The sequence below is a fragment of the Cucurbita pepo genome, chromosome 13 (genome assembly GCF_057944985.1).
Source record: "Cucurbita pepo subsp. pepo isolate OVF chromosome 13, ASM5794498v1, whole genome shotgun sequence".
NCBI classification, from domain to species: domain Eukaryota; kingdom Viridiplantae; phylum Streptophyta; class Magnoliopsida; order Cucurbitales; family Cucurbitaceae; genus Cucurbita; species Cucurbita pepo.
In genome coordinates this window covers 16,163,842-16,181,716 of record NC_141810.1, presented here as the reverse complement: position 1 = coordinate 16,181,716, position 17,875 = coordinate 16,163,842, and the positions used below count along the sequence as shown (strand labels likewise).

At 35.3% G+C, this 17,875-nt stretch overlaps 2 protein-coding genes across 11 annotated transcripts; one reads left to right on the top strand and one right to left on the bottom strand.

Moving 5' to 3' along the window:
* Positions 1 to 123: 123 nt before the first annotated feature.
* LOC111808509 (SUN domain-containing protein 4) lies at positions 124 to 4,617 on the top strand. Of its 10 annotated transcripts, none has more exons than XM_087117126.1 (6): positions 124 to 326; positions 474 to 506; positions 1,352 to 1,563; positions 2,192 to 3,474; positions 3,580 to 3,665; positions 4,283 to 4,617. In XM_087117126.1, the coding sequence occupies exons 3-6, from the start codon at positions 1,404 to 1,406 to the stop codon at positions 4,521 to 4,523; spliced, it is 1,770 nt and encodes a 589-aa protein (XP_086973252.1). In that variant the 5' UTR covers positions 124 to 326; positions 474 to 506; positions 1,352 to 1,403; the 3' UTR covers positions 4,524 to 4,617. The 10 variants fall into 10 exon arrangements, with proteins under 10 accessions (XP_086973252.1, XP_023550301.2, XP_023550308.2 ...); XM_023694533.2 differs by adding an exon at positions 830 to 923 and having other exon boundaries at positions 124 to 651; XM_023694540.2 differs by lacking the exon at positions 474 to 506.
* A 402-nt stretch (positions 4,618 to 5,019) lies between these two features.
* Positions 5,020 to 17,557, bottom strand: LOC111808508 (dynamin-2A). The gene is made up of 22 exons (XM_023694529.2): positions 17,152 to 17,557; positions 16,102 to 16,152; positions 15,858 to 15,978; positions 15,366 to 15,458; positions 14,738 to 14,799; positions 13,696 to 13,813; positions 13,007 to 13,349; positions 12,250 to 12,397; positions 11,309 to 11,410; positions 11,063 to 11,182; positions 10,689 to 10,772; positions 10,410 to 10,537; positions 10,144 to 10,228; positions 9,888 to 10,011; positions 8,744 to 8,820; positions 8,247 to 8,303; positions 6,920 to 7,061; positions 6,666 to 6,817; positions 6,361 to 6,474; positions 6,182 to 6,249; positions 5,896 to 6,065; positions 5,020 to 5,764 (listed from the first exon to the last, which is right to left on the bottom strand). Exons 1-22 carry the CDS (start codon positions 17,311 to 17,313, stop codon positions 5,532 to 5,534), a joined length of 2,754 nt encoding a protein of 917 aa, XP_023550297.2. The 5' UTR covers positions 17,314 to 17,557; the 3' UTR covers positions 5,020 to 5,531.
* Positions 17,558 to 17,875: the final 318 nt, after the last annotated feature.

Below are 17,875 nucleotides of genomic sequence, written 5' to 3'. Positions count from 1 at the left end.
TTTATATTTTTTAATAAACAAAGAAGGAAAATATATAATATAGTATATAGTGTGTAGTGGCATTACATGGGGCGCTATTAATTAACAATTTTTTTGTTAGATATCAAAATGGACATTCCAATCTACTCTTTGTTTTTAGTTTTTGAAGTTAGAGAGAGAGAGGCGAAAGACGAACAGTGGAAATGCAATTTTAGAGCGAGAGTTGGATTGGATTTGAATTTGAGGAAAGAAGATGGAACCGTTTCCAAATGAAATCGAAATTCAAGTTTTCGATCATCAAACGCCTTGTCCACGCGCCCTATACGTTATTCTTCACCTTTAACCATGTATGATTTTACTTCTCTTCTTTTCAATTCGATTCTCCTTCCTTCAACTTCACACCTCTTTCTCTCAATTTCTTCTTCTCTTCTTTGACTCCTTCTCATTTCCTCATTCCCGCATTTCCGCATTCCCGATGCCGATCGCAATTCAAGGTTTGCATGCTATTTCTCTCTCACTTCTCCTATGTACGTTTTTATCAATTGATCCATTTTCCCCTTCCCTTTTGTTCTTAATCAATCTGTGATCTGCTCCTAATCATCTGCGACGTGATATGATCAAATGAAGTATTGTCTGCTAATTCAATTGCTTTACCGACACCATCAAAACCAGGTTATGATCAACTGGAAGGTCTTATAATTGATCTCGCTCCTTAACTTTCGAAATCCACCTAGATGTGGCCACGACACCGTCCGGTTTTGGTGGGACGGTGTTTCTTTTGTATAAAAAGGTGCTGTTTGATTAGCTCCCAAGATCTCACTTTATTTTATCGAGAACTTATCATTTTCAGAAAACGGAGTGGGTTTGGAGATGGATCATCTTTAAGAAACAAGTACATGTCAGATTTCCAATACGAATTTTACAGGAAGCTTCATTACTTGACGGTGAAGGGATTTTTTTATTATTATTTATAAATATTTCGTTGTTCTTTACATTTACTTTGGAACTCTAAATTTGTTATCGACGTTGCCGCTGAAGTTTTGAAAACTGGCTGTGAATGATCTGTTATATTCTGATGAACCTTGGAGCGCCGAACATTATTTAAGAATCCTGATTCTCTAGAATATAATCTGCTTATGTTTCATTTCTTCTCAAGTATGAATTTACGGAGCTGTTACAAAAGCTACCACTTCCTTTATTTAAGGGGTGGGGGTGGCTTGAAACAGACACAACATCCTGCTATAACATGCTTGGGTTGAATATTCATTCATAAGTAATCTTCTACTTTTTGTCACATCTGGATAGTTCTATATCGTCGGTCACATCTTTGGAAAGTGAGAATCAATGTGAACTCATGATTTATTTGGTGCAGCATACTTCTTGTCCATAGGCAGTGGATGATTTGTGGCCTGATTTGATGTGAGATGCAGCGATCACGTAGAGCTCTTCTGCAGAGAAGAGCTTTGGAGAAAACTACCGGTGGGAGGAATGGCTTGTATATGTTCTCTCTGTCTTTACTTTTTGTTTTGTGGGGGCTTTTCTTCCTCCTTAGCCTATGGATCAGACAAGGCAACAGCCGTGGAGGTCAGCATCTAACTGAATTTTCTGTATCCCTCTTTTTTTTTTTTTTTTACAATGATCTGAGAATCTACTTTGGGATTCACTGTTATATAACACTTTCATCTCATATGTTGGACGTAACATATGTTTTCTTTATATTTGAGATGTCAGTCACCATTAGGTTTTTCAGTTCGATTGCAAATTGTGTTGCGCAAGATCCAGAAATTGAGTATATTAGACATGATACATTTATTTCATAGTGATTTTGAATCGGATGGCTTCCCCTTGATTTTTTCCTATTGAATGTGAGTCTGCTCTATATGAGTCGTCCATCAATGTTTGGGTTTCTCCTTAGGGGCCGGTATGCTTGTTTATTTTGAAATTGACTTTGCGTTTCTCCTCTAGTCTTTATCTTAGAAGTTCGGGTTTCAAGTATTTGATAGTTTGCAGAGATTTCAATCTAGGCTGGATCTTTTAATTTCCAATTATTTTTTATACTTTCTAGGAGACATGGATCTAATTGTTCTGCTAAACAACAGTAAAGGATATACCTGAATTAACTGATCCTATGTACATTTGTATTGTTTTCTTTAGTTAACAACACGGTCATGTAATTAAATACCAACTTATGCTCGACTTTAATGTTATTTAGATGGCTGCACCGATCTACCAGATAGCATATCAACTTGGAAAAAATCCACGAGTGGAAGCTACAAGCATTCTGAAATTATTACTGAAAGCCGTCGGAATAAAAATTGTTCAGTTGCTCTTTTAAAGGATCGGTTCATCGACAGTGCAGAATCTATAGCCTTTGACGATGATATCGTTGCTCGTGAAGAAAATGTAAATCATGACAATTTTGATGAGGATGTACATTTGCTTGCTTTTGGAGAGCAGCCTGATGATAAGAAAAATGGTTTAGGAAGGAGTTTTCAAACTGACTCTCTGAAGGCTGATCGACTGTCTCATGTTTTACCCCTTGGTCTCGAAGTATTCAAAAGCAGAGCATTTATCTCAGAAACCAAAACCAGACCTGGTCAAGTGGAAAGTGCTATACATAGGTTGGAGCCTAGCGGTGCAGAATACAATTATGCAGCAGCTTCAAAGGGGTCGAAGGTATTGGGATTTAACAAGGAAGCCAAGGGAGCCTCAAATATATTAGGAAGGGACACAGATAAGTACCTCAGAAATCCATGTTCTGCTGAGGAAAAATTTGTTACTATGGAACTCTCTGAAGAAACGTTGGTGCGTACAATTAAAATTGCTAATTTTGAGCACCATTCTTCCAATTTGAAGGAATTTGAGCTTCTTGGAAGTTCGGTTTATCCTACAGATGTATGGGTAAAGCTTGGAAACTTTACTGCTGCAAATGCGAAGCAAGCTCAAAGGTTCGTCTTAGAGGAGCCGAAATGGGCGAGATACCTGAAGTTGAGGCTTTTAAGTCATCACGGTTCAGAATTCTACTGCACACTGAGTGTTTTTGAAGTTTATGGACTGGATGCTGTCGAGGAAATGCTGGAGGATTTGGTTTCGGTTCATGATAATACTTTCATATCAACAGGACTTTCTGCTTATGATGAATCGACGGCGAAGGACAACGACGAACATCATAACTACGACGGAGAAATATCCCCTTTAAGGAGTGACGGTGATATTGTTCAGGATTTTGTTAAACATGATTTACCCGATAGGTTTCAAGAACTGCGGCATCATCAAGCAGGCAGGATGCCTGGGGACACTGTTCTCAAGATACTAATGCAGAAAGTTCGCTCATCTGAGTTAAGCTTGTCTATCTTGGAGCGGTATTTGGAAGAACTAAATTCCAAATATGGAAATATTTTCAGACAGTTCAATGATGAGACAAGAGAGAACGAGCTACTCCTACAGAAGAGCCGAGAAGACATAAGGAATCTCCTCAGAATCCAGGAGAGCGCTGTATGTTAAATTCTTACCTCCATATAATTCTGGGTTATTGTTCAAGCTTTATCTCCATAACCTTTCCGTATAATCTAATCCTACTGTCAAATGTGTTCTTTGCAGGGTAAAGATGTTAGGGATCTCATTTCTTGGAGGTCCTTTATTTCTCTGCAGTTGGATAGCCTTCTCAGAGACAATGCAATCCTCAGGTCAACTCCTCTCTTCACACTCGCACACATTTATTATTAGTACCAAGTAATCGGGTAGGACTTTTTAAGAAAAGAAAATTAGGGAAAGTTTTCAAGTTCCACACCTCCCGAACCCTCCTCAATTTTCTATCTTAAACTTTCAATTTCAACAACTTGGAACCTAGACTTCAATTAGTTTTGTAATTTCTACTTAATATTCAATTTTTGTTAACTCACCTACAAATTTTAACCAAAAAAAAAAAAAAAAAAAAAAAAAAAAAAAAACCCTGCAAAAATCACCGTAGACTTGCCTCATTTTAATAAAACCAAGTTTTGCATAAATTTTAGTTTGATTAATGTATAAATTAACCACTAAACTTCACATTTCTTAGAAGAAACATTTGTATTCTCAATCAAAATTTAAAAAACTATTTTTCTCGAACTACTTTTTTAGTTTTCAAAGCTTTGTTTGGTTTTTGAAAACATAGTTGAAAGTGGATAGCTTATGCATAGAATTAGTGTATATAAGCTTAATTTTTTAAAATCTAAAGGTAACCTAATATTAGTGTGTAGTATGTTGCAGTGCTATAAATGGTGTGAATATGATAATAGACTTAATGATTTTTTCTTGTTTGTAGATCTGAGATTGAGAAGGTTGAGGAGAAACAGATTTCTCTGGAGAATCAAAGCGCTGCAGTGGTTTTTGTATGTATGATTTTTTTATTATTTACTCTGACGAGGCTGTTCTTAGATATGGTGGTTAGTCTTTATACAGGAACAAGTATGGAAAGGAACAGCAAATCTGGTAAATTTCGTATGAATACTTCCTGGATTCTCTTGCTGCTAAGCTGTAGCTTCTTCATTTTTATACTTTTCTAAGAAATGTATCCACACTTTCACATTTTCCCTAGTGAAGGTCAAAAAAAAAAACATTCAGCACACTACGCTTTTGCAAACTCTGCTGTTTATTACCTCTCTTCACTTAACACCAGATCTGCTTAGCCAGGTTAATTCTATTTAAATACCAAAATTGTTCATAAAAGAATTGAAACAGATTGCAAACCATACTTAAATGACTTCTGTTATTGTCGATCAAGATAGTATAATAGCTATAACCTCGAATTCATGCAAAATAAGAAACATGTGAGATTTGTAACGTGTCTGACCTTTCTGCCTCTTTGTATTATCATCTGGGAGTGATAATTCAAAATTAGTGAGCTGATAAAAACATTGCCTGTTGCTTTATGGAATTAGGTGCCAAACATGCACAACTAATCACAATCAGTATATCATCCCTCCGATTGTAGAGGTACATTTACCCAAAAGATTAACAGAAAGGGACAATAATCCAAACAGGGGGAAACTGGGCAGAGCATTTAAATTTAAACCATTGAAAAGACTGGTATTTAAATGGAGTATACAATTGTTACAATGCCATCAAAGGAGAGTGCACATTTGAGATGGAATCACTAACGCCACAAGACAAATACATTAGTGTCCGAAAATTGGTGCAAACAATAATAATAATGAAGGAAACAAAATCTCTTACGACATGAAAAGGAATGTGAAGAAATATATTGGTAGATTTCAAGGATACTTTTTTGAGTCAAATATCCGAGCGTAGGACAAGGCCAAACTCTGGAGAAGCATATGGAACTTCGATTTCTATGTACACGCCAAACCTTCCTTCCAGGTTCCAAATGTAAATCTATTGTTCGCCCCGGTATTGGTATTGGTATTGGTATTGGTATTGGTATTGGACTCTAGTAGAAGATATGAATATGAGAAGACTAAGTACCCAAACTCTGGTGTGCATTGGTGTCACCTCACAGAAAAAAATATTGATGAAGATAAGGAAACTGTCAAAATAGTCTAAACTCAGTGCAGCTAATAGTATTTTGAACCCGAAGATGGCGGTGGGGGTGGAGGCATCCGGTTCGGAGTGCGGCGACTGTTGGAGCTTGAACGTGAGTTCAAATCTCCGTTTTGATCTGGATCACTGTAACGTCGACTGTGACCATTGGATGAAGATCTACTGTAGTTCGCAGGACCATTGGATGCAGCGTCGAAGGCAGATTTCCAGTCTTCACCTGATGGAGCACTCGTTCTCGGACTGCTTTCTGGAAAGATAAACATTTCTATATCTAAGAAATAATAATCGAGCTCAACGGAATGTAGTCTGTGTAAAGTAAAATTCACGGTAAAGATATATAGGAAAGAGCATAAATACAAGCTAGTAGTAACTGCATACCTGCGCCACTGTCGGACCAGTTGGCTGCAGCAGCCGCTCGGTTGTCATGTACGCTGAGTTGACGTAGCAATTTAGAAAGAAGAGATGATTGTTTTTGGCAGCGCTCTCTTTTATTCTTTACATTGTGGTCCTCGAGAAGTAGCTCCTCTATCCTTGGTGTGCTTTGAGCACTACCGAATAACAACAAAATTATTTTCTAAGTCATTATTAGGTAGGCATATGAGGTCTGAGAATAGAACTAAAAGATTAACAAATGTCGCCAACAATAAGAAGAATTGGATTCAACCTGATGGAACTATACAACTGATTTAGCATATCTTCCTTGGCTTTCTCAACTTGGCAGAGCACAACTGCCTGCTCAGTTCGATCAATCAACCAGCAAGATATTATATTAAATTAAAATCCATTGCACGGCATAGAGGGGCGTACTGGTAAGCAGAGTAAACTGATTGTACAGAAGCTTACTTTTGGGACATTAGCAGCCAAACTGTTCAAGACAGCTTCAACATAGCCACGTACTTCTTGAGACATCCACCGTAGTTCCTCTTCAGGATCCACAGGTCTTCTACTCATTGTATCCTTCATCAAATGAAATCAAAGTTTCTAAGCAGCTGCTTGCTTTTCTTCCAAATTAACAGTTATATAATATACAATTTAAAAAATGGATTATTGGACAATTAAGAACAAAATGTAATTACATGATGACTCCTCAGAAGTCATTGTCATCCAAAAATTTGCTACAAAGAAACAGATGCAAGTTGGTAACTTACAAGAGAACCCTCTGAAAGACTCTGCCGCATTGGAAGACCACTTTCAGGACCCTTCATCTGTCCTCTGGAAGGTTGAATAAGATTCCTTATCTTATTCATCCATTCAATCTTATCAGCCATACTTTCGGCCTTCAAGACAACAGCGTTGTGTGCTGAAAAGGAAAGAATGAGTTATAACTTGCAAGACTAAACAAGTTAACAGAAGGTTCCACAGCCAATAGCCAAATAACTGGAAAAGTTAACAGAGAACGAACCTTTAAGAACAGTTTTATATGCAACCTTGCTCGTGATCTTGAACACGAGACTTTTTCCAGGATCTGGGCCGTTAGCTTTCTTATCCTTTGAACCCTTTGAAGAAGCTTCTTCCTCGTCTGAAGCCTCTTCAACATTACATTCCTGCAAAATTATTTATAACAGAGAAAAAGGCAACTCAAATATAGCTCCATAATCATTCAAAGATCAGCTTCCCGCCCAGATATACTATCTGCATGCATTGACTAAATTAAGCATCAGATATGGTTGAAGTGATGAGGATGACATTGAAAAAAAAAAAAGAAAAAAAGAGAAGAAAATCCCATATCATAGGAGAAAAGTTGGCCTTATTAAATATAAGCGAAAAAAGCCAAGATCGATTCTTCGTCAAGCTGAATTTAATGTCTTCATTGAATTTAATGTCTTCATTAAAGCAATGGATTTCCACGTATCAGTCATATGAGCATAAGTTCTAAAGAGAAATATTGATGGTTTAATACCAACTAAAAGATTTGGCTTCATTCAAAGCAGATAGCGTTGTTCGTCAAACTTCTCTGAAATTCTGTTAAGTTTTTCCACCATCAGATAATACAACATTTAAATATTCATTATGGTAATAATCACAACATAACCAAGAATTCTACATCGGTAATGCCAACTTGTTATCTAGGTGGGCCAATTTGACACATTAACTTTACGATACAAATAGTATGAGTGAGAGACTAACATTTAGACCAAGATACCAAGCAAAAAGAAAAAAAGAAAAAAGAAAACATATTGAATATAGAAAAATAATTAGAGACCAAAACTCCCGCCCAGCCTCTCTTTCACAGCAAGCATGCATATTTACCTATTGATACAAAATCGTTCAATCCTCAGTTTTTAATTACCCCTATAAATGTGAAATGCATTTGAACACACCAACTACTAACATTAAAACAGAGAAGAAGGAATAGGATAAACATATATGATCAATATTCTTCCAAAAATTTGGCAGATTTGGCTAGAGAAAAATTGAAGTTTTCAAGGGCGTCGGAAAAGATTTTGTGCATGATCAGATTTTAGGTAAATACAATTTTTGTTCTATAAAAGCTGTAACTAGGAGTAACTTTTCTAACTTGGTTAGGTTAACCTTTAACCTTTGCTGATGAATTCCCGGACCTCCCCCCTTCAATTATATTGTTTAATTTAATTAATAAAAGCTATCTCTTATTGAAGTATAAACACGCTTTATATCCTTCAACCTGATTTTCTAAGTCAATTTAAGTAAACTAACCACATCTAGAACTAGAAAAACTTGACAATCTCTATACCAATGATTCTTCATACCTCTAAAGTGATCACACCACGAAAATGTCTCTCCTCTTGCTTCTTAGTGTAACCAAGCTGACATAAGAAAGGAAAATTTGTAAGAACTACTTTTCTAGCACAGATTAGATGAAAAAAGGATAGATAATCAGCAAAGGTTACACAAAAATATCAGAACATTGCCTTGCAGATAAATCAAAATATTATCACCTAAACATGTGCAGCTACTGCATACTGAACATTACAACATTGTTATTGGAACTATATAGTGATAAGATTTAACTAGTACTTGCCAATAAAATTCCATAAGCTACTACACGTGGAGTTAATTTTTAAAAAATATAAGCTGACATGATAGACGGAATACTTGATATAGCAACACCAGCGTTATGAGTCAAATTGAAATTATGTGCATGTCAAATAGAATGATGGAAAAGAGAAATCTACCATTAACATTTTTTAGCCTTCAGACTTGCACATAATAGCTTATAGAAATTATAGAACAAAAGTACACATACCTTTCCCGTCTTCTCATTTAGAACAAACCATCTTTTACTCCATCCATTTGTTTTAGCGCTTTTCTTTAACAGAAAACCTAAAATATTTGAAAGTTTCAAAGTTAACGGGTGTAGTAATAGTAATCAAAACAGACACCTTCACCAAGAACTAGATTCCAATATTCCAGTTATCCAACAATGTAAACCTTCAACATCTACTCCATTCTTCAGATTTTGAATTCAGCCTTACAATAAAGGTAATGAAGTGTTTAACCAAACAAACAATTTTCTGGCAGAAACTATTCAAATGAGAGGTTAGATAATAAAGGTTTTAAAAAAAAAAAAAAAAAAGCTTTTTAGGATGGCCTGATGCACGTATTTAAGTGAAGCTCAAATTTTTAGCTTCATATCAAGGAGGCTTGTGCCTCCATAAAAGAGCATAGCTGTCTTTTGACCTCATAAAATCACTAGAATAATATCAATTCTCTGCCCCTCCTCCAAAGTTATAAAGCTCCCAATGCAATGTAATATACCATGAGACAGAATTGTCTAGCCCATTACTAAAACCACCAAAAAGTCAAAAAAATATTGAAGATATAAAATAAAGAAAAGAACAATTCTATAAGTGATAAAATAATAATGTTCTGAATGATCTTTAGAGTCTTTACTTCAGAATGTGATAGATGTGACTGAGTTTTGTCTTTAATATTTATATAATCATTACGGTTAGTAATATTTTACCCATACATTTTTGTTATGTTTGCGAGTCTTTCTATGTTTCTAGATTTAAATGGAAGCTTACAACTCAATTCTTCGATAGAGAAAGCCTTGAGACCATTTTTCATTCTTTTAAAATACTGATAAAAAAATCAAACTCAAGCATTAGCTACTTTCATCAATTCCCTAAGACATGAGTCTGGAAGCATATTGGCCTAAATGAGTCTCCAACCACAGCGACAAAATTACAGCTACTAGCATATATTAAGAACTCGAGTGTTCTCCTAATTCGGCTCCTCTTCCAGCAAAAGGTTCACCACAAGATTAGACATTTTAATAGCTTAAGCAAATTACAAGTTCTATAAAGTAGAGGCCGTCAATGGCATGAGAGAGCAAACAGAGAGGTCTGCTAACAATGTGCAGAACTGTTAAGTACACATATACATACCGGCGGTTATTTCCCCTTCTGGACCTGCAGTCTTCAAACCAGAAGTTTCCTGTACTTCTTTGTCCTCTTTGCCTGGCTTTTCCTTCATTGATTTCAGGCTTCCACTAGTTTGAGGACTAGAAGCCTGACAAAAGAATATGAGGAAAGAGAAAAGGGGAAAATAAAGAGGAAGATGCTTGTGGTAAGCATAGCGTAGAAAAGTGATAAAAAATCAAATATTAATTTTCTGTAACTCGAATCATAAGAGAAGAAATACCCTGTTTAATATTGCTTGCTCTGCCTCTTGACCTTTCTTTGATGATTTGTATTTCACCTCATCCTCACGACGTTGCCTCTCCATCCTAACTCATGCAACATACAATGCAACAAAATGAGTTATCAATGGTAGGTTTTTAATTATGTAGATTGAGGAAAAATTAGGTCAAGGTTGGTTAGAGTTATTCACTCCTTTAATGTTCAATAATACTAATGTTTACTAATTGAGGAAATTAATATGCAAGCTAAAGAACATATTAAAAGTACCTCCTTTGTACCAATCGAATAAAATGTTGTGGAGGCACAAAAGCTCGCTCCATGTCGACAAGAGCAACTACCATTTTCTTTGCTTCATTCTTAAATCCATCTAATGCAGCACTTGCAATAGCCACGATCTTCAAGAAAGTTGATAATACTTTTCATATATACAGTCTCAAGGCCACAAACAATTGCAGCTTGATCATGCTATACGCGTATACCCTTTTCTCTTCTAGAAAAATAAAGAGCACTATGACATCAGAAACTAGATAAATTTGTTTGTCATACCTCTCTCTTGAAAGGCGGGTATCTTCCAAGACCTGGTGTAGAATTTGCTGCAGAAGAAACTATATCCACTAGAACCCGATGGACCTTTTTCACCAGCCAAGCAAGAATACCGTAAGTAGAAGAATGAACTAAAAGATAAACTACATAAAGATGAACAGATGTCTTTTTACATATTTGGCAAGGTAGATGAAAACAAACTTGTACTCCTTTTTTTTTTTTTAATAAAAAGTCTGATAAACGGGTGAGCAGTTCAATCCCTAATATAGACAATGAAAGTGCAAAAAAGAGGACAGATACACAAACTTTAACATGCAAATTCTCTTTAATTTTGCACTTGACATGAGAACTGAACTTCGTCTGAAGTGGGAATTTACCTCATCGACACAGAGACGTGATGGTTCTTTTGCAAGTTCTAAAACACCTTTTATTAGAGATCGCAAACCCTTTTCAGGGGATATCAAATATGGTTGATAACCATCAGCTTCTAACACAATCTGTTGCAAAATAATCAAAGAACATAAGTAAAGATTACAAAAAATAAAGATAACTTAAATGCAAAACAAAAAATTCAATGTCGGAAGTACAGAATTGGAGAGAAAAAGAGGCAAACATAAACGTACTCTCTTCACATTGTTAATGTCAAAATGTCTGTCAAGAGGGAGCTGCTTGATTCTGTTTGGAAAGTTTCCCTCAAAACTAGCAACAATTTTCCAACCAGCACCCTAAAATTGGAAATCGTCATGAGGAGCTACTGAAACTCGCTAATCAAAGAAATTGTTGCACCACTTTGATGTATGAACCGAGGATAATCATTCAGACTTTAGTATTATTTTATATTAGAAGAATACGTTTATAGGTTATCACACAAACTAGATGAAAGGATGAAACTATCACAACTATATTGGACTAGAAATGACATTAAGCTGAGGATTTTTTGTTTCTTTCTCTTTTTTGTAGTTAACAAAAGCTCAGGTTGAAAACACAGTCAAACATACCGGAAACAAAAATAAAAAATAAAAAAATAAAAAATTATTAAAATAATGTTTCAATGAATGCTTATAAATAATTTAACCTCAATTTCCATTAAACATTTTAATTTTAGTTTTAATTTTAAACGTAAGGAAAGTCTTACCAGTTCTTACTGCTTATGGAAAATAAAATATACATGAATAGCATTCCGTTATTTAAGAAATAACGAGAGACAGAAAGCTAAGTACTAAATAAAACTAATTTTAATTTCATAATTGAGTTTGAAAGTCTCCATATTTCCATTAAATAAAGTTCATGTGTGAAGGCAACTGATTACATCATGGTGTCCAAATTCATCCAGAACAGAAAGTTTAATATTTTTCCGCCTATTTTCTTGTCCATTAACATGGGCCTTTCGGGACTAAGAAGATTTGTGTCACACGGACACACAAAAGAAGGTTCATATTACCAAATTGTGCTAAGTTGGAGCAGCAACAAGAATTAAATTAGTATGCAGATTGCTAAACTAACCACAAATGGGCCTCCACCAGAGCAATTACAGAGAACTTATTATAAAATTAATATCACTCACCTCACCAGTTGCAATGTGCTGAAGAAACTTATCTTCAAATTCACGGCAGAGTTGCAAGGCTACAGCTCTTGTCCCTTCAGAACTTTCCACCATTTGCTCACCAAATTTCGATAACTCGTCTTGCACAATCTGAGATTTTCCTTGTAACCTAGCATATAGTAAATTAAGAAGTAAATAGAAAGTAGGAATCCAGTTAGTTAACAGAGAAGAACATCAACATCCCTTGTGGAGGAAGATCAAGATATAAATTGTCTTTATTGGTCACTCATCACATTCTTCAACTAAACAACCCAAGATTACATTGTCAAATTTTAAATTAAATATTATTTTTCACAAAATTAAATTTTGTTCATTTAATAATAAATAAATATAAATAATTATTTTTATTTGTAAAACCCCTCAATCCGTTGATCCGACAAAGTTGAAAGTTACAAAAGGGAATTACAAACAAAGCTACCTTTAGAGATGCAAACCTTACCAAGACCCGAAATTCCTAAACTTCAAAAGATTCCAAGTTGGAGATTGCTCTTTAATATAAAACAGAAAAAGTCATTTACATAAAACAGTAATACAAATTCATATGACCTAGTCATGCAACTGGAATTTGATTAAAAAAAATATGGATAGGAAAAATTGGATAAAATTTAATGGAAATTTTTTTTACCACATACATAAATGTAACCCACTGCATCTAGAAGCCATGTAAAAATTTGTGGATCAAGAATACATTGATAATGTAGCATTTAAAAGAATGTACCCTGATAATAGGTTTGGAAGTCTGACATTCATACGATTCCGAATTTGATGAGCCAAAGCATCCACCAAAGCAATTCTACCGAGTTTACTCTGAGGGGCTCCAGTCAGTATGGATTTCAGACTTTCGCTCTCGGCCCTCCAGGCAGTTTCCAAAGAATTTTCAGAGCCAACAGAACCAGACTGTGCAGAAGCAATAGAAACAGATTGACCAATCAAAGCAACCCATGGTATATCTGAAGCTTTTGATGGTCCTTGATTTAGTAATAGAGCCTGAACAGCAGCCAGAGATTTCTGATCAGAAGCAGCTTGATCTATTTTGCTAATTATCCCAATAGTTCTAGTTCCTGCAATCAACATGATACATTCATTTTAACAACGAAAGATTTAATGGCAAAGGAGGAGACGTTTCATAATAATGTTGTAAGGATTCGGACACCAAAATAATGTCAGTTGAAGTGCAATTACAAGAAACAAAAAAAACAGTCAAGAAGGAGAAGGATGCATCCAGAAAAAGAGGCCACTAACTCTGATGAAAATGACTACATTCCACAACAAAAGTAAAATCAAAAGTTGCAAGATTTACTGCAGCAACAGGATTAAGAAAAATATAATAATCCCCTCCCTGCCCTCTCCCCTAAGAAGATGCAAAACTGCACATGCATCCTAATTTTCCTAGGTGTTGTAGTTTACCTTCACTGTCATAATCCTTTGCCAGTCTGAGGGCACGAGTTGAAGCAACCTCAACGGCTTGAGAGGCCGGTACAATGACAAGCAAAATGGCATCATTGTGCTCAGCATATTCACTAATCTGTACAAGAAAAAATTATCCGTCACTAAAACCATTTGACCAAAACAGAACAGCAAAATTTAATACAGTGACTCAGGGGCATTTCATTTTAAAATTGCTATACCGCCAATCAAAATATTCACTGTCTTCTAAGGATCATGCGTGGTGCATTGCAAGAGTTATTCTACTTATTAATCAATTTATCATGTATCGTTCATTAGATTTTAATGCATAAAATTTTCAACATTAGTTGGATAAGCAGAGCTATCTGTCTTACCACATTTGTCAACTTAACTATACACTATTGTTTACAAATCACCAATTAGCTTTAAATGAGCCTCTCCAGTAATTTCCTTTTGAAGCTTTTGAGGTTAGCATGCCACTTTCCAAGCCTATCTATTTGTTCTGTTTCTTTTTTCATTCTTTGGCAGTTTGCCCTTCAATACACGACTCCCTCTTAGATAGAGAAGTCTCCATCCACTATCTTGCTCACCTTACAAATGAAGGAAAATCTACATCCATGCTATAATAAGTTCGCTAAGAGAATTCTCACCCTCCAATAACATTTGTGGACTCTTTGTCATTTAGTGATTCTCTTTGTTATTTTTTCCTAACACAACAAATAAGTGAGACACGTGCTTGATAACTCCAATCATAAATCATCGGAATTGTTTTTTATGCAATTTCTAAAAATCAGAGAATCTTGGAAATTTTAATAATTATGTTAAAAGAAAAAATTAAATAAAGAAAATATTGTTAAGATCTACATTTAAAAAATGGTCAAATTATAACAAGTTACAGTAGAAGAAAGGATAATACTACACCCCTAGATACTAATAACAAAATTTATCAAAGAATTCATTTACGGCTAAATGTACAAACGAAGGAATAAGAGATGGAGAGATTCGATAGATGACAATTCCTTGAATGGTAATTTGTGCTTACCATTGATTCACTCACACTTCGCTGATCAAGCCCAGGTAAATCAATCAATTTCACTGGAGGTGCTGAGAGGAAGAATTGTAAACTCAATTACATAAGGGACACTAAAGCATCAATTATTGGAAGGATGTTTCTTGTACCAATACCTTTATTTCCCTTTGGTTATTTTGTTAAATACATAATGATAAAAAATTTGAGTTGCTAGACACTAAATGACACTTTAATAGTAAAAGAAAAAAAAAATCATTATAAAACCAGGATGCTGCGTTGTGTTTCATAAGATATGTTTCTACCTCTGGATAATGAATATCCAAAGACAATCATTCAAGTCAATTCTCTGAATCAGAAAACTGTTTTCAATTTCTTGAACCAAAGAACTTTAAAGCTACTTCTAAACAGCCTACATTTAAACTCTAGTAGAAACGAGTAGAAGAATCATTATACTGCTTTATTGTCATACATACGCCAGTGTCCATCACAATTCCACCACAGTGGAAGCACTTCTAACTACCACTGATCTTTGTTTCTGCCCAGTACTAATACACAGCTTATGCGATCACTCACACTAAAAACACGTGAAACTAGAACCTTGATAAAATTGTAAGCCATTAATCATGGATTCATGAGCTACCTGTACTAGTGCGAAGCTTCAAATAGATTTCATCTCGATTCTTGCCAGAGGAACCTTTACTCAATCTGTCCTGTAGAGAGTGTCGCAAAGCACCTGCATAAATATAGGTAAAATGAGGAAAAAAAACATAAGCAGAGAGATATGGATTAGTTGAACATTTTATATCCAAAAATATATAAGTAATATTAACAATAACTAAAAAAATTACCGTCAAGTACACTATCAGTTCACAAAATGTTAGACGGTGATTTCCAAAAACATGAAAGAAAAATAAAAAGATTCACAACCAACTGGTGTTAATAACTGAAAGTGCAAGCTCTATTTTTCAAAGAAAAAAATTGAACAGAAAATAATGTCTATAGGAAAGTAAGAAAAGGAAACAATGTAACAATCCAATTTTGTAGAAATACTTATCAAACCATCCATGAAACATAAGCACAAAACTGTAACTCTTGGATAGAAGCAAATAGAATATCCATTATAGTCACTGACTCGCAGAAACTTGCTGAGACTTATTGTCAATCTGCAACATAATTGATTTGCTGCTCAATGAGCCATCCCTCTGTAAATCAATGCTTATGGGAGCCCTAGTAGCACCATTTTCACCAGTTGGCTGGTACAGAAAAAAAAAAAGGATATAAACTCAGTAAAGTGACGACCTTAATGTTGGCACTTCTGTAGTTGTATATGGAGAAGATTGAATGTAGGTTCTGAGAACATGTGAAATCCAACTTACCAACACAGGATGTCCAATCAAGCTATTTAAAACTGCAGATTTACCAGCTCCCTGGAAAATGGAAAAAAAAAAAAAAAAGAGAGAGAGAGAGAGAAATCAGGACCAATGGTAAGGTGCTACAGTTTTCATGGCAGTGCATAAGCGCTTGAGTAGCAAGATGCAATGAAAACGGCAGGCTTATTGCTTTGCTGTCCATTGCCAGATAATTACTCAGAAATTCAATTAAGGAAGTGCTGTATATTCTCCTTCCAATATTCAAAACAACAGAAAATTGTAATAAAATAATAAGTGAAATAAATGTAGGAGCTTATAACACAATAGCCAAAGAACTTTGATAAAGCGAACATTGTATCCAATGCCAACTCAATTTCAAGTGATGGTTGAAACTCCATGTCATTTTATTTCCATATTTATGGGAACTTCTTCATCACTACAACACATTGATCGACTGAGTATTTGCTTTACTCTTCAGGACGTTTCCGAATCTACACTTGAATGCCTTCGACCAGACATGAGACTTAGAGAAGTATGGAATGTGCAGAAAGAAGCACTCCATCGCGAGTGATCTCTAAAATATAAAACTACGAACGACGTTATAGAAGAATTATAAATTATCGAAGCAGAACTAATTTCAACGCTTCTCCAAGTGGTCTAGTAAACTCGACGCGCTAGTGCCATTAAACATATCGACGCTTTTTCAATAGATACATGGATATTACAGAATACGTAGGTCGATATATCAATCCATGGTTTCGATCTCATGGAAACAGATTTGAATGTCCAATGGCCTTGCAATAATGCAGGTGTCCCGATCACGAGGAAGTAGTACATTTCCTCCAATTATAACCAAACGCCAATCTCAATAACTGGAGCCGTACATTTCTAAAAAAAAAATATTATGAGTGAAACTCCCATGATCCAATCCAGATAGGATCCCCACTTCAGGTAAAATTTTCGGGAATTTGATGAAGAGTGCATGCGCAAATGGTAAATAGATGCCACAGCTACAGAATGTATTTGGATAACGAATCAGAAGAGATGTGAACTTACCACATTCCCCAGGGCAACGACGTTCAGGAAAGTGGAAGGCCTACGAGAAGAAGCAGCGGAGGTGGAAGTTTCGTCGACGTCCTCATCGGCAAGCAAAGCCGCAGCTTGCCGCATCGAGTCCGACAACTGAGCCAGCTCCTCGATAGCCTCCACCGAATCCATTGAAGGATGAGGAAGGACGGACAGAAGGTGATAATGCAGTTGGATCTAACACAAAGGTGGATCGATTCAATGAAAGCTCCGTGATAAGATAGATCTCTGAGCACGATTCCTCCAGAAAATTAGAAAAACGACGGTATAATCTTTGCTTCTTTCCCTTGGTCGAATGGTTACAAAAACAGGGAAAATCCTACAGACTTCCCTCCCACCTTTCTCCACTATTTTCTAACTCTACAAATAAATTGATCGCGTTTCAGTTTTCCCTCGTTTTTATTATCGTTTTTATTACTATTATTATTTGCGTATTTTTCCATGAAATTAGCATAATTTATTTTATTTAATCCTTAAAAATAATATTCGATTTGTTTCAAGTTTCTCCTTCCTCACCTAAGATGATACTGAAATGATAACAAAAAAATAAAATATTTATCAAAGTTTTATGATTGGTTTTTTTTTTTTTTTTTTTTTTTTTTTAATGATTTTAAAAACTAAAGATCCATAAAAATAACGTCGCTTTTATAAGTTTATAAACCTTATTGTTGGACAATGTCTGAGCTTTTTATGG

What these genes read in the sequence shown, in the direction of transcription:
- LOC111808509 (XM_023694540.2), top strand. Translation starts at nt 1,404, where the DNA reads ATGCAGCGATCACGTAGAGCTCTTCTGCAGAGAAGAGCTTTGGAGAAA. An exon ending in TCAGAATCCAGGAGAGCGCT is followed by an intron (nt 3,475 to 3,579) that starts GTATGTTAAATT and finishes TGTTCTTTGCAG; the next exon opens with GGTAAAGATGTTAGGGATCT. An exon ending in AGAGACAATGCAATCCTCAG is followed by an intron (nt 3,666 to 4,282) that starts GTCAACTCCTCT and finishes TCTTGTTTGTAG; the next exon opens with ATCTGAGATTGAGAAGGTTG.
- LOC111808508 (XM_023694529.2), bottom strand. Translation starts at nt 17,313, where the DNA reads ATGGATTCGGTGGAGGCTATCGAGGAGCTGGCTCAGTTGTCGGACTCG. An exon ending in ACATTAACAATGTGAAGAGA is followed by an intron (nt 11,183 to 11,308) that starts GTACGTTTATGT and finishes ATTTTGCAACAG; the next exon opens with ATTGTGTTAGAAGCTGATGG. An exon ending in ACCCGCCTTTCAAGAGAGAG is followed by an intron (nt 10,538 to 10,688) that starts GTATGACAAACA and finishes ACTTTCTTGAAG; the next exon opens with ATCGTGGCTATTGCAAGTGC.